This window comes from Falco peregrinus, chromosome 1, assembly GCF_023634155.1.
Source record: "Falco peregrinus isolate bFalPer1 chromosome 1, bFalPer1.pri, whole genome shotgun sequence".
Lineage (NCBI taxonomy): Eukaryota > Metazoa > Chordata > Aves > Falconiformes > Falconidae > Falco > Falco peregrinus.
The window spans coordinates 65,606,716-65,631,614 of NC_073721.1; the positions used below are offsets into that span (position 1 = coordinate 65,606,716).

A 24,899-nucleotide genomic window follows, 5' to 3' on the forward strand; every position below is an offset into this window, starting at 1 on the left:
TTAAGATGCAGTATAGGAGTTCACCCTGCACAGACGGTGAGCATAATGTACAGTTATCACATAGAGATAACAGTTCAGAGATTAAAAAAATCCTTCCAGGTTGTTCATGACAGATCTATGGCAATGGTCACCCATGACAATAATTTTCAAGAGTTCTGTACTCTTTTACTCATGCTCCTCCCAGAGACCCTTTAATTCATACATACTGTTAAAGCTCACATGACTCTCTTCAGAGATACATCATAGTATCACTTTTGGATCTCCACTTTCCCACATGGGCAACATGTTGCTGTGGAGCTGTAAGTAAAGTGTGCTTTGGAATCAAGGGCTTTGCAGTTTAACGGCATCAAAATAACCCACAACCTTTTCAAGTATATACTTTATTTCATTCATATTTCACAGTCTGTTTCTGTAAAGTTTTAGCAAAAATGTCATGTTCTATAACAGAGTTCTTGGGCTACTGTATTCAGAGCTGGCAACAGACTTAGAAAGTACAGAAAATGTTTACATTCCAACTAAAGCAGTAGCATTTGAAAAATACGTAGTAAAAGTAATCAAAAATACCAACAATTATTAAAACTTAATAGAAAAACAGCAGTCTGACCCATCAAGCGACCCCGCCTGCTAGTTGTCAGCAGCAACTGAAACCCTAACAGGCCATCCGATTTGACTTTTTAGACTGGGACAGCTGTCTTCAGCTAACTTGTTAATACAAAGTCTTGCTGCTTCAAAGGTCAAAAAAACCCTGTAAGTTGCTTACAGGTTTCCAATCAGAGAAGCTAATGTTTCTGCTCATATCTACTGGACCACTTCCAGATCCTGCCCAGAATCAGGATCTATTCTGGTCCTGATGTAGTCAAGTAACTTTCTCGACACAGTTCCAAGCTAACCTATTTTATTAAATTGCAACCAAAAAAAGGAAAGCCCTTATTGTTTAAAGGTTTACCAGGGCTTCCAGGAATAAAGGCTGCTAAGAGAAACTGAACAGAACGGCAGTTGATGACATATCTATCACTGGGGTCTTCAACATCCTCTTTTTATAGATGTTGCATCAAGATTTGCAGTTATCTAGGGATATGGTTCCTAAGGGGCCCCAGATTTACATATAATAGTTCCAGAGTGGATTTTTCTAGTTCAGCAAATACTATTATAGTCTGGACTGATGCCCAGTACGAGATTTCTAACCAGCTGCTGGACTTTATTCACAGATTTATTTAATATATGTTTATACAAATTACACCAGCTGAAAGGCCCATCAGCTATAAGCACACCCACTTCAGGTCACCCTCAGTGCTGTTGGGGAAAAAAATACATGTAGTACTGTGAGGGCTATAAAAGATTTCTACCAGCCAAAGTCTCCCTAAGTCAGAGGGTATTACCCTGCAAAGCCAATTTTTCCTTCCTTTTACTCTATCAGACCAGTGGAAATAGGATGGAGAAGAGAATACTGGTAGGCTTACTTTTTCTTGTCTCAAACAGAAAAAAGAAAGAAGTTGAACCCCTGCTGACTTCCTTTCATCTCCAGGTAGCCTGAGTCCATCCATCACCTTGTTTTCTAGGGCAATCACTTCCTAAAAATATATACATTCTGAACCTCAAATTCCCCTATTTGATGGGTAAAATAATAATTTTAGGAAAAGTAGAAAAGATATCCCATGCATTTTCTCACAGCTCACCTCTAGGTGACACCTATTACAGGCGTCAATCAATGGAACTGCCTCCTACTGCCTCCTTTCCTTCCTGTAAGAAGCTCAGAAGAAACAAGCTTATCTTCTGGAATACTTTCACAAACGGCCGGCCTAAGGTACTATCACATCTGTCCTGTCAAATGTCATTTGGTAGAGATATAACAACTGATTCCAGTAGAGCTAGATCGGACATGTCCTACATTGTTACACTGTACTATGCTGTGTTCTTGTCTTCTGCATTTGCTGGCTTAAGTTTCAATATTGCTGTGCTGTGAATGATGAGACATCCTAGTACGCAATTATAGCAGGTATATTTAAAAAAATACATGACAGAACACAGGCTATGAATGCTTTCCTTTTAATCAGTTCCACGGACTGCACTGGTCTCTGGAGGTGGGCAGGATAACCATGAAAGGCATGGCTGCTAGTCTGCTACAGCTCCACTAGGACAAATCCTGCCATGAAATCTCTCTCTAGGCCTATGGCTACTACAAATATGATTCACATCTCCTCTTCGTGAGGCATGTACGGCATTTTTCATCAGTGTAAAAAGGGGGAAATCCCTTAGAAGAGAGAAGGCCCTTTCAATTTCTCTAATGCACGTATTTGAGGAAGACTACAAATGCATTCTCTACAGTTTTCTGCAATATTGACTCCCAGACGCATCAGAAAATGAAAAGGTCTAGTCACAAATTAGCTAGACATCTACTCTACTTTTGTTTATTTAAGAATCTGAAACAGATGATAGAAGTGATCAAAGCATCAAAATACCCAGCCACCTAGACTGCACAATTTTTTTGAAAACACTGTCACACAGAAAGGAACATACCATAAACAACCCAGATTCCTTAACTTTCTTAGACAAAGCCATTCTTGGTTCTCTCCACAGACTGCCTCGGAAAAAATCCCTTCAGACTGGAGGAAATGACATAACTGAATGTCTAGATAATGTCTGTAGAACAGCTTTTGTAACATGACTACTGTAGATCTCTACTAGTAAGGCTTAGTATCTTATGCACACAGTGGTATTACCTGTATCTCAAGGCAAGCAGGCTAGGAATGATGTAAAATTATGTGGAAGAAAAGTGTTTTGTGGTTTGGCTTTTGGTGGTTGGGTTTTTTAAGTTCAAACTCAGGCAAATAAAATCCTTCAGGGAAATTATCCAAGCTGACATATCTCTCTCTCTTTCCCTCCTGTCCCCTTCTCCAGGTAGATTCATCTGATTTCTTCAAATAAAAAGGAGAGGGAAGGGTCTTGGGAGAAGGACCTGTTTCTCCACAGGCCATTATGCTCCTTTTCCTTTCACCCCCCCTTTTTTTTTTATATACTTAGCAATCTGATTTCACAGAAAAAACAGGAGTTTAGGCTTGTAAACTAAAGACACACATACCAAATAATACGCAACTAGTCTTGTCAAATTAAGCCTGGTGAGTATCTTCCTTGTATTGTTTTTGAAAAAGTCACTTTATGTGTCTTTAAAATTAAAAGATTTTAAAAAGTCTTTAATAACAACATTCAATTTGTTAGCTACTGAGAAAATCCGAAGCCACTTGCCCTGTACACTTATTAGCCATTAATAAATATGGCTTTGGAACAAACACTTCCAGTGCAAGCCTTACGATTTTTGCTCATTCAACTCTACAGATCAAAATCAAATGCATACTCATCAAAACACATCATTTCGCTTCGGTCATAAGACACTCAACACTTTGACCAAAGACTGCAGCGAATATAGGCTGCTGCTTCAGCACAAGCAGATCTCCAGTAATTCAAATGTGTTAAAACCACACAGCAAGACTTTCTGCTACAACAAAGGACAACAGCCTAAGGATACCGCCCCACCAACGTAAGTTTCCTCTCCTCACACCAGCTCCCTTCATCTACTTGCAACTGATGATGGCCCAATACTGGGGCTTGTTCTGCTGTTCCCTTCTCAGAACCGACTACCTGAAGATGTGAACAGGAAGATGGATGCTTGCTTGCAGAACACTGCAAACAACTGTCTTTCCAATGCAAGAATGGGAACATGCCAGCACACCACATCCAAGCTTCTCGAGTTCAAGGGAGTACCCAGAGTTAGCATGGAGTTCAGGGTCACACTGAAGTAATAAGTACCCATTCAAGACCCCAACACGCTATTCCAGTCCCACAACTGGCTCTGAAGACAAGCTGTTAATGGCATGCCACTTCGCAAGTCCTGGACTCAGAAAATACTCAAGACAGGAAATAGGAGGTACAGAAATAACTTGACCAACAACTATGTACCTTTTTACTAAATGTTGGGATACGTGGGATCTTCAAGGTTGTTATCAGCTTTATCAGATCCTGTTAGAGATGCTTCTAGCTCTGCCCATGACTGTGGAGCATTGTTCTTTATTGCCTCTATGAAAAGCTGTGTTTGGTGCTTCAGCCGGTCCAGCTCAGCCTGAGTCACCTGGTTCTGATGAATGAGCTCCTTGGTTTTTAAAGTGATCTCCAGCAACCCTGACCTGCGTAGCACAACAAGCGTATTCTGAAAGCGTCTGCACTTGCTTTGTTGTTGCAAGAGCAACTCAGGGGTTGTGCAAATCTCTTCTGGCACCAGTGGGGGGCTCCACACTGCAGACTGCACCGTAGTCTGTGCTGCACTCTCGCTCTCATGAGGGGTGCACTTTGGTGCCTGCAGAGTTCCAAAAGGCAAAAGGGGAGTCAAACCTGGCACTTTCTGAGTGTCACTGGAAACATGATGAAAACCAGGAAGAGCTGACAGTTTTCCACTTGTCACCAGCGTTGAAGAATTTTGCTGGTTAGAATCCTGAGGGGTCTTAAAGCTAACTGGTAGGTGGGCAAAAGGACTAGTAGGCAAGCCTGTGCTCCTTGATACAGGAGAAGTCTCCATCTTGGGTGCTTCTGTGCAGAGTCGTTTATGGCAATTGGCTCCCTGATGTTCTTCTAAATCAAAAGAGTGATCTCTTTTGCAAGGCTGTGGTGCTATTTTGGGATAAGAATTCAGGATGGGCAGGTAATTGGTGGAGTCATTTCTCTTTTTCCCAACAGGGTGAGGGTTAATGGGAGGTGGGATTGATGGACGAAGAAACACTAGCTGTGGCTGAGCTGGAATCACTTCAAAGGATGGCTGTACAGTCCAAGATTGAAGCTGTGATGAACTCCCCTGAGAAGCACAAATAGGGAAAAAACAGAAGTTTTACCACAACATTGTAAAAAAGGATAAAAAAACCTTATGAAACAGATGGACTGTGCCATTTCTCCATATTTGATATACACTGTCCAATTAATACATTCTGAACAGTTTTCCATCAAACTCATCCTTCTCTTTCTCTGACAACAGAGCACAGCACCAGAATCAAAGCTATAACCCGTAATCCTTTTACAATGGAGCAGCAGATAAATTTAAAAACAATTCAATCTGAATTGATACATGCTTTTCTAAATGAGGATTACAGTGCATGCTTACATTGTACAACGCTCATGTAAAAGTTTGACCCAGACTTGGGGTTGAACAAGTGTATAGAGAAGGTGAAACATAATTAAGCATCGTGGTTGTGAAATTTTAAAGAGTCAAAGACTGCACAGACATTTTAGGAACAAATCAGACCCCCTCTATGTTGAAAGGCAGCAACTCTAATCTTGTCAATTCTATTCTTACAGCAAGCTTTTGAAATGGTTATTTAAAATAGACAACAGCTGTTCAGTAACTCTTACAATCTTAAGTACAATACACAGTTTCAATAAATTTAGAACTCTGAAGTAGAAAAACAAAATGCTGAATATTAACCAGTGCAAGAAAAAAAGCTTGTTGTAAGCCCGGAGCACTTTAACTCCACACCTCTGCTGAAATAGTGTGCGCCAATAAAAGCACTGTATTTCAAGAAAAATGCCCCAAGTTTTTACTCCTTCCCACAAGCCATATTCTGCAATATAAGGAAATACATCAATTTTTACAAGACATTACCTCTTCCTCCTCCAATACATTACTATGGAACTTCATGGTATCTCCTGGCCAAAAAGCATGCCTGCTTTTCTCCGAACATATCAAATGGTCTAGTACGAGATACTATTTCTTTCTGAAGCAAAAAATGCCACTTCTTAATCTATTTAAGTCATCACCACAATTATACTAATATAATATACTGTCAGCTGTTCTTCCATTTCCTTCCAACTTGGAATGCTACTGGCAGGCCTGCTGAAGGCCCAGTTTTTAGCTAGCACAAATGCATTTTATTATTTTTGGTACAATACTGAGTCATCTGAAATCCATCTTCTTTCCTCTAGTTTCACAAGATTTAAACTGGCAAATGCTAATGTGCTTTGCCAAAGTTCGTTCCCACAGTAAAGGGCTAGAGCACAAGCAGGTATCACCCACCAATTCAGACACTGAGACTTGGAGATGAGATTCAATTACCTACACTGACACAGAATTTCTTTGGTTCAGTGGCCAAGATGCTTATGGAATAGGGGTACAGAATAACTACCTGTAAAATATTACTACCTTGTCACAGAAGAAAGGACAAGCATATTCATAAGAAAATTATCCGGAGATATTAGGAGTAAGGAAGTATATTAATACCATGGCTATACACACACAGGACAGAGCATACACAGCCTTAATGAGCCAGGTTTTGGGGGAAGAAGTTGTCATTTACTGCACAATTGTACAGTATCTAACACAGCACCCCAAAAATCACTGAAGCTAGAAAAGCTGTGGTAACTGCTTATCTTGTTCTTGGTTTTTTTTATCTGTTACCTACTTTCTTCTCTCTTCCTCTCACCTTGTATTCTACTCTTGTTCTCCTACCCAAAATCTCATTTTTAGTGGAGAAGGACATGTTTATTTCACTAATTCTGCAGCGTTGTTTTGGGATATTTTTTTTTTAATGAAAACTAACATCGTGCATGTATCAGTGTCACTTGTCTAAAAAGCCTTCCTACTTATTAAGGACTTTTACAGGACTTACAGAAACCTTGCCACAAGCAGCACCGTGTTTCAGAGAATTAATCCCTGCTTATTTTTTTTTTTTAGTAACATTGTTAGCTGTTTACACTCTGAAATTGGGACAGCAGGTAACCATCAATGCACAGGATCACAGTGGTTCTAAGACAGAAGGATGATGCTGATTGAAATTGAAACTGGAACAAATAAACAGCCGTAACTGGATGCTGCTTTTTTTTTTTTTGGGCCAATGAGCCCAGCCAATCGCTGTGTTGAAAAGACCATTTTAAAAATATGATCAGCATGACTATCTGAGGTAACTAGGCATAATGGAAAGAGGCAGAGACTCTTCGTTATTATTCTGATCTAGACTTGTTGCTTTTGTTTATTGCAGTAAACATTTTTCAACTTGACAATATTGTCCTTAACCATACATAATCAGACTTAGATGTTATGACACACTGCTCAAGAAAGAGTCTGGTAATTTTATCTATCTCCAATTCTTCCTCCCCAAATTACCTTTCTGCTACACTACCAGTTTGGTTTTTGTTTGTTTGTTGTGTTTGTTTTTTTTTAAAATGTATATTAGCTAGTTCTCCTAACTGTTTGCAACACAACCTGGAACTTAATACTAGACTACCACTGCAATCTGTGTTTAATTTTTCAGCTCTGGGCCAAAGACTATCAACCTTTGGTGAAGCTTTCCTACTCCCTACTAAATGAAAAATTCAGCATTTGTTTAGACACTATTGCGTCCACACATTTAGGAATACAAGTATAAAATTGCTTCTTGTCAAGATAAAGCACAATACTCAGATCAGAACCATCTCCCCCACAAACGCATAACCTGCCAAATACTAACAGAAGCCAGTATCTGTGTTAGCATTGATATACAGTATTTGAATTTAACAGGTTTTGCTTATTGTCATAATAAATCCAGCAGAAAAAGAATCAGGATCTGTATTCTTTTCTCCCCTTCTCAATGTATTCTCAGAAGTTTTCTAATAAAAACCACTAAAGGGCTTTTTGCTCTGCTCAGAAAACATGAGTACAGAGCAAGAGGTCTAATACTATGGCATCACTTTGAACTTGGAGCTCTGGTATCTTGTTGCAACATAAAAATTAGGAGTCTCACAGATGTGCTGGAAGAACACACAACCAAACATTGGAGGACATAAACAGGGAATGTAATTGTTGCAATATCAGCCATCACATGCAACCAAGACAAACAACTGTCAAAGTAAAAATACCAGAGCTAACTTCAGACATGGATTTCATTTTTTGATTTATAACACTTTGGATTAGTGTTTCCCATTGCACATAAAGCACTTTTAGGACCAAAGAACTAGAAAGCAAAACCTATCATTCTACTTTACCATCTTTATTGAGAGAAAAAGAAAACAACAGCTTTCAAAAGGAAAAAAAAATAATTTTTCATCGGATCTTTGGTGCTATTTACATAACATTCCTAAAGATCTATTTTTTGGGGAACGCTTTGAGACAAGGAGGTTTAGTAAATGTAGCAGAGCTTCTCCATTTCACGTATTTTCAGTCTCAGTGATTCTAGCTGCCCCTCAAAAGAACAGGCAGTCACAAAACTTTTCAAGTTACCAGCTATTTTCTGAACTTCAACTCTGTAAAACCTTTTTGAAAGGAAAAATATTTTAAAACACAATTTAAGAACATGCAATATTTTCCAACATATCATTTCTTCCCTACCTGCTTAACTAACACATTTTTCATTACGACCATAGGAGAAAGCGCAGGAAAGGAGCTGCTTGTGGTCATTGGGCATCGCCATGGCCCATCCTCTGCGTTCCAACCCAACGCATTCAGCACGTCCTCTGAGTCAGTCTGCTCCATAGCACTCAGGCACTCTGAGCTTCCATCTGCCACATGTAGAATTCAGCTGTTAGCTGTTTCATATGCAGTATCCTTGCTATTGCCTTTCAGATCTACTATTCTGCTTCCTTTCAACCAAGTCACAAAGAACAATAAAGTTTACTTCTGGAATACCAATAAAATTAGATCTGCTGTGACAGCTGTCAAATAGCCTTTAATAAAAGGCTTTCTATTTCAGGCCAGTTCTCATGCAGATGTTGTCTCCCAAAAAATCTATTAATTTTTGTCCTTTTGTATTTAGTCTCCCGTGGACTATGCACTAGCACGAAGACTGCTCTGAAATATGGTGCAGGGAAGAATTACGGGCTCCAGCATTGCCACAGCTTCAGTCTGTGCTGCAGGCATTTTGTGTCTTGGTATCTCTCATAAAAGCATTTCTTTTTTCTTTTAAAGGCTATCTTTGCAGGTTTTTTGAGTATTAAAATGGCATACTGTCTACATTTTACTGACATTATAATAATTACTCTCTGGTTTATCAGGCTCTACTGACAATCTGGTCAAATTGTAAGAGACATCAGACAGTGTAATCCAATAGTTCATTTGTCCCTACAAAGAACAAAAAGTAATTTTGCATCCCCACTTTAGACTATGAAGTCTGAGATCTTTCCATTCATTTCTTTATTAGGCACATTTTAAATTCCCATGCCATTTAAATTCAAGGATGAACTTTATAACTACATAAAGCTCCACTCCAAAAATGTTTTGATGGTAGGATGATTGCAGATGCAACCTGTCTTGCATAGAAAGCCCCAACAGGTAATGAGACACAACTATAAGGGACTAGAGTCAGATTTGCCAATCATCACCAACAAAAGCAAAGCCTGAGCAAGATAACACACACACACACACACACACACACACACACACACACAAAAGGTAATGCTAAACCTGAATAACCGGAGTCCTTGTCAGATTCAGCTGCCGCCATGGTGAAGTGATGGTTCAAGCTCTTCATTTCTGTCACTTTGCCCAATAATTCCTTGAGGGTCTCAATAGATGACTATTTTGTCTCCATGCTTCCATAGTGCTGCAGGCAGTTTTTAACACCTTTTCCATTGAGAAACTACAAAAACAGTTAAGAACACAAAAGGACTTTCTCTGAATCTAAAGAAAGTTCCATCAATATAAGACAGAGAAGGCCATGTTTGTCCTTATGGAAATCTGTACAGGCAAAAGTTTGCTGTACCTGTTAAGAAACCTGTAGAATTCTGTTAAACTCCCAGCTTCACATTTGCTGTTTATCACACATTTTGATTAGCAAAGGCTTGCCAATAAAATAACAGTTTTAGTCCCTGCAAAACTCTCCAAACTATGCATGTTTAGTAACACACTACAGAGCAGAAAAGATATGCAAAAATTCTTTGCATCAACTGAGACTTCACTTTGTAGAATCTTCTGGACTAAAGTTAGGTGCTTTTTTTTCAGTTTCAGGAAAGTTTCCACAATCCAATCTTTCAGTCCCCTGTACCAACTACAACAGAACAATGTCATATTAGGCATGGCTGTTGAGTCCTTTAAGATAGGTTAAAAGATGCAAAAAATTCAAATGCATAGGAAGAAGAAATTAACGGAAGCAGAAATATAGTACAGATATTTTACTTATTTTAAAATGTCATTGGTTTCACTACTGCTGTGAATGCCATCAGCAAATCAAAGGTATCTTCAAAGCACTGAAGACATGGATGCAGCTGAAGGGGCAGAATGCACCTGCCTCATTCAGCTCCTTTCTTCAGTGGCTGAGTAAGTCAGAGCACAGGTCAGCCAATCTTACTGAATTACCTGAAACAGAATCATTTAATACTTAAAATTAACAAGTACACAATAGATTCATCTGGAGAACACAACGCATAAGTAATTTCTAACTATGTTACAAAGTCGGTCATACAAGGTAATAATTCCTTACTGTACACACAATACTTGGGAAATATGAACATGATTTCCTGATCTGCTAAAAATGTAATGTCCAATTCTATGAAGCTCAGCAACATGGGTAACCAAGATAAAATAGCAGATATGAAGTGTATGGTTGTTATCTGTAATTAAATCAACATCCCTCCAAGTCAAGTGGGATGGTTGCCTATTGCTTTTTACACTGCCAATGAGCTAACTGAAGAGTTTCAGCACAGAAATATCTCAAGATTATTCCAAGAATGAAACACAGATAGAAAACTAATGTATTAGACAAGTTTCTCCACCCAAAAAAAAAAAACAACCCCAAACCAAAAAGCTAAAAGCTTTTGTTCTTAAATAACTCCCCCCCCCCCGAATTAAGTTACTTAGGCCATATTTATGTTACAAAAACCTAGCTACCCCAGGGCCTGAATCCCAAAACAAGTCAGCTGTGCTGGGTGAAGCCCATACAACAAATACAGCTGAACCTGCAAAGCTGTAGGTTTGTTAATACAGTCTGTTTCACTCTCAAAAGTTAAGTCAGTCATCAGAGAAAAGAAAGTGATCAGAGGATATGCTGGGGCTAAAGAACTCCATACTGCTAAAAACACAACACATACTATACGTCCAATGCACTCCTAGGGGAGACCTGGCCTTAGAAATACCCTCTTCTTCCCACACCCAGAATGAGAACACTGGGAGGCTGACACTAAAAGCTATGAAAAATCAGAAAAAAATGTATAATTACACTATGGCCTCCCATACTACACACTGGTCACAACCTTCAGTTGCTTCCTGAGGGTAGGCAGACTCTAGTAAAACAGAACAAAGTATCTGCTCCTCTTAAAAACAGTAGCTGAGAGTTTGGCTAAGAGAAAAATTACAGAATGAAGTACAGAAATTATTTCTAATATTATTTGTAGAAATTATTTCCTTATAAAGCAACCCTCGTGTGTTTCATGTTAGAGCTCTGTATTTAAATTACAAATACAAGAACTCAGGAGTGTGCATCACACTCAAGCCAGCAGTACATTAATGGCAGTATCCAGTGCAAGCTACTTCGAATGACATTGCAGCAGACATTCTGGAAAAGTCTACCTCAAAAGGCAAGTTCCTTCTTAAAGTCCTGAGAACTGGTTGTTAGAATTCTGCTCCAAGATTCCGTCAAGCCTTGGCACCTCCAGTAAGGAATTCTGTACATTAGATAACACTGCTGAGATGGTAGGGAGAGTGTTTACCTAAATACAAGAGAGAAAGAAGAGAAATTCCTCAGTAGCTATGCATCATTTTTCACTCTCCATCTTCCACCACACCTGCTGCCCTGCTAACAGGTACAGAGCAAACATAACCACATAAAAGCAACCTAGATGCTATCCCTGGAATGAAGGATGAGGTGGGAGATGGGGTTTAAGCCCCAACCCACACTTTTGTTCCGTAGTCCTTTCCCAAACAAGGGTATTTTTAAAGGAAGTGAGACAGACTGATGCTACACCTCCAAAAAAGCAGAACTAGAAACAGAAGGAGGGCTAGAAATAAGCAAAACAAGAACACACCATCTGCTAGCCTTGCATCAAGGGAAGCTTTGGGAAGGACTGGCACAACTTCCCTCATGGAAAAAAAACAAAACAACAACCAAACCACAACTGAAAACAAACAACCCAAAAGCGCCACTCTCCCGAGGCGCCGGCGTGGGAGCCCCCGGCCCCGCCGCGGCCCAGCGGCTGCCCCCGCCCCGCAGGAAGCACCGGACGCCGGCCCTGGGGCCCTCCCGCCGCAGCGGCCACCGCTGGTCCCGCCTGGCCGCATCCCCGGCACTAGGCCCCAGGCCGAGCCCGGGCGGGCCGCGCCGGGGCTCCCCGCCGCCGGGGAGCGGGCCCCGTATAGGAGGGGCCCCCGCGCAGGCGGGCCGAGCCGCCCGGCTTGCGGGCCCCGGCTGCCGCCCCGCCGCACAGCGAGGCGGAGCGGGCCCCAGCGATGGCCGGGAGTCCCAAGTCCCCCGAGCTGTTATCGCTGCCTCAAAGCCACCTCCCCCCGCGCCGGGCCGGGCCGCGCCGCCCCTCACCTGGGTGCAGGCCGCCACAGGTCTAACCCCGCCGGGCCGCGCATGCGCGACACCCTACCATGGAGCACGAACCTCCCCCAGCGCCTAGACAAGCCCAGGCCGGCAGGGGACAGTTGCTCCCTCTGGCGCTGCGCGTTGCCTGAGAGGCGGGCGAGCTGGCGGGAGGGGCTGCAGTGCGCGCGCGCGGCCGTCGCTCCCCGCCGCCGCCGCGCGCGCTGCGCTGAGGCGCGACGCGGTGGCGCGGCGGGGCAGCGCCCCTCAGGGGGGGCGAGGCGGCGGGGCAGGGCCTCTGCGGCACAGCAGGGACAGGCGCAGTGCGGGGGTCCTTACCGCAGCCCCTGGAGCGCGGTGGGGGTTGGTGTGAGGTGGGAGCGGGCAGCCGTAGGTGCGCAAGGTTGCACACAGGGTCTGTCAGGGGGAAGGGGCCCTGCCAGCGCATTGGTTTGAAGTCGGGGATGTGGCAGAAAGGAGCATCTTCACTGAAAAACGGTGTGGGTACCTCCTGTTGGCCTTGTGCCACATGGCTGGGCAAGCGTGCGAGGGCTTGGAGCATTTTATTGCCTGGCCTGAACTTCCAAGGGAAGCGGGGTGATCAGAGCCAGGAGTCTGGGCTGCTGCTGGACTTCCCAAATATTGTGCAAAAGGTCCCATCTCTACATGTGAGTTCAGACTTCGTAGAGCCTCACATGCTCCAAGAATGAGAGATGATGGCAAAAATACGAACGCTGACAGCCACTTACCAAGTGAGGGAAGCAGCACCAAAGAGGTCCAAAAGCTTCAAACTTGTGTCAAAGAGGGAAAACATGGCAGAAGGAGAAGCTGTCATGAGTAATGTATCACTTAGAAGATTTAGAGGAATTTATTAAATTCTTCTATGTGGTTGGTAAATACAAGATAGTGAAAGACAGATGTGGATTTGCTTTCCATGAACTGCCTATAAACCAAGGGCAAATAAGTAGGAGGAAGTGAATCCTCTGGTTCAATGAATACAACTAGAATAGCTATTGTTGTTCTGAGAACTGCATAAACACTACCAGCACCCAGAAGTCTGTCAGAATATTTTGCATTTGAACATCAAAGCCATTTTGTAAGAGAAAACTGGAAGGGCTGAGCAAAGACCCAATGAATTCCATGAATATAAATGGATGAAAGAAATACTTCCATTGTTATCATGGTCTTGTTAAAGGACCTGAAAGACGCTGATTAAAAAGATCAACATGATCTAATAACCTCCTGAGTGAAAAAGAGAAAAACCTTTATTCTTAGCGTAGTCTCATAAATAACCTGTCAAATGCAAAATAAAAATGTCTGGGATTATGTGAAATGACACTGTCATTTTGAAAACGCGATGCAGAGTGAATTCCAGTCCTACTAACGCAAAGTGCTGTGAGAGAATGCCAGTGACACATACTCCTAGGATGTATTTTTGAGTATTTAAATACCAGAGTTGGCTCTGAGTTACATCTGAACGGTACCGTGAAAAGTGTGATGCCTGGATGTGGATTTGGTTCCCTTACTGTTCAGGAAGTTTGGGTTCTGAGGAAAAGCATGCTAAGAATGCTGTTGCATCATGATATTTGCTCAGGCATGGTCCTGGTTGCCTTATCCCCAGAAACAACCCTTACTAATCTCCACAGTGACCAGAACTCTCAGGATATGGAGTATGTGTGGGTGCTCACTGAAAACAGCTCATCAGAGAGCGAGTGATCTGTCCTGGTGACTGACAACCTGCCGTTACATTCAGGTAATTCAGAACAGATTCTGGATGTGTGATACCAGGCCTTCACCCAAGGGGCAGCAGGTAGGAGAACTGAAATACTGTGCTGTTTAATAGAGAAGTTTTCTTGGATAGTCAAGGTAAACTTGTGTTTTAAACTAAATCTCATCGCCTGAATTCTCACTGAATGCAGTTGAATTGAACCTTAGGTTTATAGTGAGCATTATCACCTGAATTCTCCCTGCTCCAAAATGCTCCTTTTTGTGGTTTTAGTAATCTTACTGTCATTACTTCTCTCCCTTTTCCTTTCATCTGATTCTCCATTGATACAAGGTCTCATTTACTGTGTGCTTTCAGTGATTCCTGTCAGTGGCAACAGGATGTTTTTCTTTTTTCCTATGTTGTACTGTGGTTTGTTTGTTTATCCTAAAGGTGAGCATTTTGGCAAGTAAGTATTAGCTTTTTGTTCATTTCCCTGTTTATTCTGGTCATACAACAGGGAAAGAGTGAAAAGAATATGGGTGAAGTATGACTGCATGTTTACTCAGTTTAGGTGTTTCAACACTTTATTTAAAAAAAGGAGTGTTGAATCTCTTCTTCCAGGAGAAGATGCAGAAATCATCTTCCATGGCTTAAGAGGTACAAAAGCAAGTATTTATCCAATGAGGCAGTTAAATAATAGGTCTTGTGTGGTTACTGAACAGTTAATAAAGGTGTTGGTGCATGGACTTCATAAATGCTTATGGAACAAAGAATCTTTTGTCCTAACACATCAGTAGAAAGAAATTTTTGGCAAACTTTGGAAGTAAAGCATGGCCAGGCCAGAAGAAGAACGTGGTTTCATAATGCATTGTCTGAACTGGAGAGGTTAATAGTTTGTCTGAAAACACCATGAACTCAATCTTTTTTCTTCATATACTCACCGATTTATTTTGCTGTATCACAGACAAAATACAATTTAGTAGGTACTGTATTACATTAAGTTAGTCTGCAAATAAATAGCTTTATTCATCTCACTTTATTGAACCAAAGTCTAACTTTTTGGTATTCTGATACAGATATCTTTGTTCCTTCTATTATTCATTTCTGTAATTTTAATACATTAATAGAAGAATATAGTTCAAATGATGCCTCTAAGTTTTCATTGGTCTCAACCGAAGAATGAATTCATGTGGATAAAGTATTTGCTTCACCTTTCAGCAGAGGGGCACTAAATCTCAAATATGTTTCATTTTATGTTTGTGTTAGCTGTGTTTTAGGACATTAAAACAATATGAAACCTCCAAATCTGTTTGAGAAGACGTTCCACATGTGGGTTTCGTTAATAATTAATATCTTATTTAATAAATATCAAAGCATGAAAGAGATACTGTGTGATCACCTCTGACCTGAAGTTTATCACAGGTCATAGAATTTCACCCAGCGTTTGAGTTAACAAGATTTTTGTCTAATGATGGTATTTCAGCAATGGCTCATTTTTCTTCTAGATTTCAACTTTATCTAGCTATATTTCCTTTTCAAAGTACACATCTTTCAGCTTCTTGTATCTATCTGCAGCTTCATATTTACCATAAATGTCTCCAAATTAAGGGAAGGCAGAAGGATGGTAATTTAACAATAACAAATGATTAGCAGAGATGGCATATGAAGAATAAAGCACCTGTGATGCTCTTTACACTCTTCTGTACCATTATCATGTTGGAGGAGAGCAAAGGTGGGTTTAATACCCCCTTTGCAACTCCTAGACTCTTGGGCCAACTGAGGATCTGGGGAAACTAGCCCTAGAGACTGCTTTTAATCTGTGCAGTGTCAAACCATTTCAGCAGTCCAGAATACTTTGGAGAGCAGCATGCCCTTTCGGACTCCCTCACTTCCCAGCACAGTCATCTTCTCTGTCTGTCTTTGATACAGCCTCCAGTGTGTGGAAAGCTACAGGGTGTAGAATGATGGCTTTAGTCAGTGCAATGCCATCAGGGAAATCCTCTCATGATACTGTTATTTTCTGATAGAGAAATCTACAGGATTTATGCTGTTTTCATGAAAAAGCTACTGTTCACTCCAAAGTAGGCTAGATATCATGTTTTCCCAGAGATGAAAAATTATTTGAGTTTGTATTTTGGATGTTGGTGGTTGCTTTGGGAGCTTTTTGTGTTGTAAGTGGTAGTGTCTTAAGGCCTTCTCTGCTGACTCTTTACTATGGGTTGTAACTTGTCCAGTGTCTTCATTTTTCTAGTTGCATCTTAATTTTGTGAATTGAGAATAAGAAGTATCTTTATATTCTACATGGCTTCTGCATTCCTGCGTTATTTCTAATAACCACTGGGTGTCGTGTGTCTCTTTGAATTACAGTATCAGGGAAGGTGAAGGTGAAGTCCTTGGTTCCATCAAGGACTGCCTGTCGACTCCTTTTCAGGATGAAAAGAACTTTATCTAATTTACATACAATTACAATAAGTACTCCCGAATCTTACTTTAAAACAATTTTATTTATATGCCAAGGGCAACAAATATGAGATATGGATACCACAAACAACAGCCTAATTCTCTACATGATTTATTCCCAATACCGTTTACCCAGTTGACTGAATTACACATTGTTTGGTGCAAAAAAAATAAGATGTCAGCAGGTAATTAAAGACAGACAGATGACATAAATGCATAATGTAGCAGAATTAAGGCTGCACTGGTGATCTCAAATCTGTATTTTCTGAACTGATGGGAACTGTACTTGACATGACTATATTTGAGAATATTATTTTGATAAGGATTTTGTCCAGTTGTTTCCTGTCATTTCTACAAGCAAATGAAAAGGCAAGAATTCATTACTTTGTGTGCAAGGATAACAAATGTACCTCATGCAGAAGAGAATTTGAACCTTGAACCTTCAGTACAGACTTCTGCTACGGAGGATTAAAGACTAGCCATATTAGTTGCATATAGAAGGATTAAATTTTCTACAGACTAGTCATTAGAGAGATCACATGATGCAGTAACATTGATATAGCCATGTGCTGTGCTTTATAGTACAGATAGATGAGCCAAGGGTATAGACTGGACGCAGGCTTTCCAAGAAGCTCAGATGCCGCTGTGACTCTGTTGCTTTCCCTGTAGACTTGTTATGTTAGATGGCTGAATTCATCTGTTGTGTGTGGGTTCTCTTAGTAGTGGTTGAGGCTTTGCTTAATAATACGATTGTGAAACATTCAGAATTACTAGAGCCATTTAAAAGACAAATATGGAACTGGCTCTTGGTTCGCAGAGCAAAGTATTTTCCCCCTGTGCTAGGGAGCAGTAGAGCAATCCATTTTACCTTTAACTTAGAAATCTATGCTGCACAGACTATCACAGTGAAACACTGAACAGTTTGTGTCCAAGGCTACAGGAATTGTGAGGGCTTATAGGAGCAGATCAAGAAAAAGCTGCTGACTGCTGATTGTTCGAATGGCCTGTGTATCTTGTAGCCAAATCTGAATGGATTTTTATGAGACTGGAATAAGGCAGTGTGCTTTGCTGACAGTTCTTCACAGATCTTCAGACCAACTTTCTAAACTTAGGAAGGGTAGCAGCTCTTCTGAAGAGGTGTTTTACAGGAGGATGTTAGTATTAATTAGAAAATCTTTCGTTCTGGAGTCATTATGGACCTTGCCTGAAGTCTGTATATTATGTTTGCAAGCCTCTGGCCAGGGAGAAACTAAAAACCAGTTATGATTTCAAGTGAGATAGCAGAATGGACAGAAGATACCAATTGGATTCCTAATCCACACAAAAAGCTGATTTCTGTTCTGCTGAATTCAGGATTAGCTACTGGAGGCTCACCACTTTTGAAAATAGGGCCACTCGTTTGCACGTCTTTGGGAAAATAAAGTTTCTTGGAAGTGTTCTGACAGTAATTGTCTGCCAGATCATATTGATTTAACAAAGTAAAATCTTTAAAGAAAATGTGTCTATTGCTGAAAAGTCCACTGGAAAATTACCTATTTTGTTTTGACTTCTATAGCAGTAAATACAATGTTAATCAGTACAATACAAAACTAAAAAGAAGTATAATAGAAATAAAATCTGGTGATGGTCCATTTTGCTTTTGCTTTTTTTTTTTTTTTTTTTTAAGTTGAAATGTAGTTATTGGTTTTGGTCAAAACTTTTGAAATCTTGGAATTTCCTGGAAGGTAGAAATACTCTCCTTTTATTAAAATTAATAAACTCCTCTAAATTTCCAACCTTCCAGAACGGTTTTAATATTTTTATCGAATTCCTCAAGTGTGATTGTAATAGTGGTCAGATAAAATGGAGGATTGCATAGTGGGAACTGTAATGCCTGAAAAACGTATCTTTCTGATCCTAAGATAGTTTATGTAATTGGATTTGTGATAGCCTGCTGTAATATTGTTTTCCTTTGTATCATTGCTACATAGAAAAAAATAGCATTAATATTAGATGTTTGTATGTTCCTGCAGACCAGGGAAAGAAACCTGTCGTGGAATATCAGAAATGACAGGCATACCCAGGCTGTCACACTCTTGACCAGCTCTGCTATGCTGACAAATACACAGCTTCAGTAGGGCAAAAGCAAAGTATACTAAGGATGGTAGAGTATTTAGCAGATGTTTATGGCATTTGTGGCTCCAGGAGTAGCCTTTTGTAGATGTAAGACTGAATTAGATTTTTTCAGTTTTGCCAAGGGCAGGAAAAATCATATCCAGTCAGGGAAGACTGTTTTCCATTTTTGTAGGAAGTTCTCCACATGATGGCAGTAAAAAACCTCTGGAATTCAGAGGTGGTTTATGTTTCACCTTCAAAAGCCAAAGGGAAAAAACAACCCAAGATGAAGAACTGAGTATGTGACTGAGCTTTTAGATTTCCCATTTTTCTCCTGGTAGTCCTTAAATTCCCCAGATAGTTTTCCAGACAGCTAGGCTACATGCAACCTGGCACAAGGAGAATAGGTCACCTGTCACATTATACTATGGCACAGTGTCACTCACAGGCACGACTTCAAAAGATATTTTTGGTTTCTTATGCTGTGCATTAATGTGCAGAGGGAGAGGATAAGGAAAAAAGAGGTTGTTTTTAATCCCTATTCGAAAACTTGTCCCTGCCCAAAGAACTCGGAGACTGTAGCTCATCGCTTCAAGCCACGTAACAGAGGGCACTTGGATAAGGACCCAGTTTGCCCCAACTGGGCATTTGACCAAGTTGGTTTCATTGCTGTAACAGTGCCAGACAGAGATTAGTTGTGGAATGAGCTTGTAGTTGAGACTCAGCCTGCCTAGAGCGCTTGGATAACTTGGTGTATGGAAGCACTTAGAGGGGAGTGTATTTAAAGAACCCAGAGGCAGCTGTGTGGCTAAAATTAAAATGCGTTTCTCTTGTATTGTTTTTGCTTGGTTTCCTGTTGCACACTCTCGACCTGTCTTACGAAAGCAAATGGGCAAAGGAAGGGGATGAGTCAAAGGGGTGAAATTGATCCTAGAAATTCCTGATTTGCTTTTTACAGCTTGGATGCACAGATATTTGACATGAAAAGGCCTGTGGCTAAAACCGTCTTTGAAAGTCTCCTCTTCATGTTCATATGTCTTTCATTCCATTCTTCATTCAGTCAACCCATAGATTTTCTTTTTGTGTGTGTGCAAGGATTGCTGCTCTATACCTTTCTCCCCATCGTTCCTCCCCAGAACATAGGAGGTCTAATTATACAGTGCCTAGCATCAAAAGTAGTTCTCTATAGCTAATCGAAATGGGTGTAAAATTATCAGATATAAGTAGCAGAAAAATACTGGTGTGTAAATGAATGTCTAAAGTACAACTACAGATGAATCAGACCAAGATCTCGGATAAAGAAAAGTTAAAAATACGAAAAGAGTTAGTTTATAATCAATAGAGCAATTGCTCCTTTAGCAGAAAGATAATTTTATTTGAGAGAGTATATTACTTAGAAGTCTTAGCACAAAAGACATTTAGCAATAAATTTATACTCAAGACACTTCTGACATGGGAAATTATTACCCCAGAATAGCACATGGGGAATTAGGAAATAGATTTTAAAACTTGACCAAGGTCATATAGGAAGCCTGTGGCAGTCAGAACACCATGAGAATGGTAAGGGCAGCTCCTGTTCGCCATTTCCTGCTCTGATCATGTGCCTTATAGAGGTTGTAGAGCTTTGCTGTCAGACTAAGAACTCGCTTAGTCTGATTCCCTAAAAGCTGCTTTGGAGATAAATAAAAAACTCTTAAGTCATGGGCAGCTTGAGATATGATTCCATATAATCTTTTAGCAAAAGGGAAAAAAAATATTTATCTGTCATGGCAAATGTAAAAGGACTATTCAAAAAAACCCACACACTCTCCAAACCAACGAACGTACCTCTTCCATCTGCTTAAAATTCCCTGTAAAACTTTTCTAATAATTTAGATAATAATTTTTTTAAAATTACAAATATGTGTTAGGGCATGCAGCTTTCCTAAAGAGTAGGAATACTATTAAGGAGAGAGATAAAATGGCCAGCCTAACTTTGCCACTGATAAATGGGAAAGTAGAAATCAGGGGCCTAACTGTCCACTTTTTGAAACCATAGGTTGATCAGAAGTAATAAACATAATTGCATGTAGCTCATCATTCACTGATATAGCAAAACTTTATTTTCAAAAGGGGTTCAATTATTTGTGTACATGTAGCATTCCTGTTTATGACAAGGAGAGTTACGCACCGAAAGGGTCAAATTAGCAGTTTGAACTCCCGCAATGTCAAGGGTACTCTAGAAACAATGAAACCAAAAACCAGGGGGTAGTCAACAGAATCTGAATAAAACAACAAAACTGAAACTGTTACTTGTCTAAATCAGCCTTCTGCATCAGCAGTCATTTTGGCCAGTGTTTTGGGTATTCAGCTGAAATTCTCTCAGGGGTGAAATATTCAGGAACAGTAGCCCCATTAAACGCTGCTAAAGACTGCCTTTCACAGCTACCAACTTTTTTTTTTTACTTTTTTTTTTTTTTTTTTTTCCTGTCTTACAGATAATGCTGCTCTGGTATCCCTGTAGATTTTCTGCAGGAAGAAAGGATGGTGATTACATTTTCTGGTTTGTTTTTCCTCTTCAGAAATAGCTCAGTTGTGAATGACCCTGTGTGATGAGTAAGAGAAGTTCAGTATGCAGTTTTGGTGCTACAGAAGGGCCTGCCTGTAATTTCAATGCATATTTCCCAAGTCCTCAGAAAGGTTATTGGGGGTCTCCATTATGTGCAGTCTAGAGCCTGCTACAATTTTCTCATACAATTTAATCTGCTGCCTGGACAGCCTCCAGTGTACAAGCAACTGACAATCTACAGTCTTTGGAATTGATTTCCTGGAATCGTGGAAGGCCTACTTGGCCTCCAGATGACAGATGTGTGCTGGAGCTCTCAGTGCAGCAAGATGCTTTGCGAAGATGAGAGAAAATTTACCCCATTTCAGCATTTTCTGTAAGCTTTTAGATCTTCTTCTAGTGATTTTAAAGTATTCACTAGGATATAAGCATCATTCCAAATGGGAATTATTAATAATAGACCTTTGTTTTCTGTAGCACTTGTCATCTGGGGACCTTTATCGGTTTGTAAGTATTCTTTACCCCACTTATAAATTTGATAACTGTTGTCAAAGTCATTTTACAGCTGGGGAGCCAAGAATTAAAGGACAGATAAACGAGTTGCCAAACTTCATGCACCAGGGTAGTGTCATCACCAGAGAAAAAGGTTTTAATCTTAGAGATTACTTCAAGCAGTTAATGTGCATTCATGCTTTAACTCTCTTATCTTCACTAGGATTATACCTGTACTTCATTTAAAGCACATGAAATGTACATGTTCTTCTTAACAAACAGAATACCTGCATAAGTAGTAAAGTGAGAAAAGGACCTGAGATTTCTAATTGATTTTCCCATTTTAAGGCTAAATATTCCACCCATTTATCTTCTGTATATAGAAAATGCTACTATGTCTGGACTATAGGTGCCGTTTCTTCCTCTTATAAACCGACCTCTCATACTGAGGGTCACCAGAAAAAACCCTAGTGGTGAATGGACATCAGGAAAAGTTTGGGTTTGTTTTTTTACTGAATATGAACAGTTCTATGAGAATGGGTGTTAATTTTCTCCCTTGATGGCAGGCTAGGCAGGCAATCTGAAGCCCAAATGTCTGCTGTCCTTTCAAATCTAGGAATGTGTCTTCAAACATAGAAATCAGGAACAGAAAATAGGAACAGAAAAGCTGGAATTGTTAATACAAAACTCCAACTCAACTGGCATAGTAATGGCTTGTTGGAATGGCTTGTATGACTAAAATAGGTGTATAAGGGCACACAACACACAGTGGCTTGTCCAGAAAGAAGATACATACACCTGTTGCGAGATCAGGGAGATTTCTGTTGAAATCCCAAGCCAGAAATATCTGTTGCATAAGGCTTGAGTTCAGTTTTGGCACTTTTGTGGGGGTGGCGCTGTTTTGAGGTGGGTTTGTTTTCTTTGAGAAAATAGCCAATTCCTCTAAGGCATAGAACTTCACAAAAACAGGCAAAAAATCTTACATAGAAGGGAATATAACTGCTTACAGAGGGAGAGCAAAATATATGAGGGTTTTGTGACAGCTTTGGTACAGAAAGTAGAGGAAGCAACTAGAGAGGGTAGAATACAATCTACAGCAGCCTTGTGCTAAATAGGATGTGGATGAGAACATGAGAGTGGAAGAGAACTTGTGTGAACATGAAAGTATCAATGATCCTTTTGAAGGAAAGGAGGGAGAACAGCAAAATAGAAAAACAGGATTTCAAGAAAGCATACTTCAACAAACTCAGACTACTGGAAGATCTCATGTCGTGGAAGAGAACGTTAAAGGAATAGAGAAATTAAGCACTCTCTGATGAAAAACATGCTATTCAGAATTTAATGATCCCAATGCAAATAAAGAATAGCAAGTAGGTATGTAGCAAGAAATCATCTGGTTGAATCATATACATTGACCTCAAACATGTGAAAGAGTCGTACAGGAAATGAAAATTATGTGAGATTACTAGGATTAGTATAAAGGAATGCATAAGTATGTGGGGACAGAAATCAAAAAGAACAAGGCACAGAAGAAGTTATAATTAAGAGGAACAAGAAACCTTTTATAAGTGACCAGCTTAAAAAATATGTTTTTATAAAGAACATTACAGTTTATGACTGTTGAGTTTCTACTTGAATTCTGTAAGGAATAAAAGAAAGACTGAGAAACTATTCAATACTCAGTTGAGAGAGAACTAGTAATGTAACATGTCTTAGGCCAAAACATTTAAAGCCCTTTTTTTTTTCAGTATTCACTGAAGAAGTCTACTGTAGTCATGTGACTGATACAATTATTATGAAAAACAAAGGAGCATGATCTTACAGCCTAATAAAATGGACTCTCGCTTATTTAGAGTGCTGGCCAAAACTATTTAAAGCTGTCAGCAGGCACCTCTGATAACCTGGAGATGCTTGCTAAGGCTCTAAGAGATTGAAAAAGAACAAATGTAGCACTTAATGGGTAAAAAGGAAGAAGCCAGGGATTTTTACATCAGTCAGTTTAACTTCCTAAAAAATTACTAGAACAAACAATGAACAAATAATCAAATTAGTTATGTTATATGTAAACATCTGGAAGACAGCAAAGAAATGGCTAACAGAATGGATCTGTTGAGAGCAGCCCATGTCAAACCAATCTGTTTTCTTTCTGCTTTGGGCTAACAGGGCTGTGAACAGAAGAGCAATAATAGATATTATGTGTCTTCATTTCAGCAGAGTTTCTGACCGTCTTTACATGTTATACATACATACCATATTTTTCTAAGCAGAGCAGGAAAACTTGATATGAACACCATGATGGTAAGATTGGTGCAGAATTATTCGTAAAGCATACTCAGACAATAGTTAGCAATTGTAGTGGTAGTAAAATAGCAAAGTAATCAGCACTGTCAAACTGGAAGAATGTATCAACTGGGTTGAACAAGCATGTCTCCTGTGTCTCATACTATTTGGTATTTTCAGTAGTGGCTTGGGGACGGAATACAGAGTATGTTTATTCCATTTACAGATGGCAGTGGGCTGGCCACAGCAAGTTGGAGGACAGAATTCAAATTCAAAATGGTCTTGGCCAGTTGGAGAAGCAATCTGGAAAATTGGATTTAGTTCAATATAGAGAAGTTTCATATTTAGGTGGGATTAAGCAGCTTTAACAGCTTGGAATGGGAAGTAACTGGCTATTCCTTTAGAAGAAGATCTGGGGGATAGAGTAGTCTCCCTTGGATGCAAAAACAGAAATGTAGCCTGTAGGATATAGGAAATTATGATACTCAGCATCTCACCTAGATTATTATAGTTAGCATTTAACATTACACTTCACAAAAGAAGTGGGTTAACTGGAGTGAGTCCAAAGGAGAACAATGAAAGTGATCATGATTTATGAGGAAAGTTTGAAGAACTGGTGTTGTTTAGTCTATAGGAAAAGTAGTCCAAGATGAAACATGTATTTCGATATATATGTCTTCTGGGCTACCCCAGAAAGAAAGGGAATAATTTTTCTCCATGTTCATCATGAATAGGACAAGAAATAAGAGGTTTGAAATCCAGCTAGAGAAATTCAGATTAGATACTAGGAAGAATAAGAAGGAATAATGAAGCACTGGCATATGTTATGAAGAGATGATGTCAGATCTCTGTTACT

General features: G+C 39.9%; 1 protein-coding gene across 6 annotated transcripts; it reads right to left on the reverse strand.

Annotated features, from left to right (window-relative positions):
• Nucleotides 1-361: 361 nt before the first annotated feature.
• On the reverse strand, nt 362-12,583 carry CIPC (CLOCK interacting pacemaker). Of its 6 annotated transcripts, none has more exons than XM_013304442.3 (5): nt 12,474-12,583; nt 11,510-11,649; nt 9,410-9,584; nt 8,339-8,508; nt 362-4,840 (listed from the first exon to the last, which is right to left on the reverse strand). In XM_013304442.3, the coding sequence occupies exons 3-5, from the start codon at nt 9,474-9,476 to the stop codon at nt 3,962-3,964; spliced, it is 1,116 nt and encodes a 371-aa protein (XP_013159896.1). In that variant the 5' UTR covers nt 9,477-9,584; nt 11,510-11,649; nt 12,474-12,583; the 3' UTR covers nt 362-3,961. The 6 variants fall into 6 exon arrangements, with proteins under 6 accessions (XP_013159896.1, XP_027651744.1, XP_055649993.1 ...); XM_027795943.2 differs by having other exon boundaries at nt 9,410-9,992; XM_055794018.1 differs by having other exon boundaries at nt 9,410-10,300.
• Between the last annotated feature and the right edge of the window lie 12,316 nt (nt 12,584-24,899).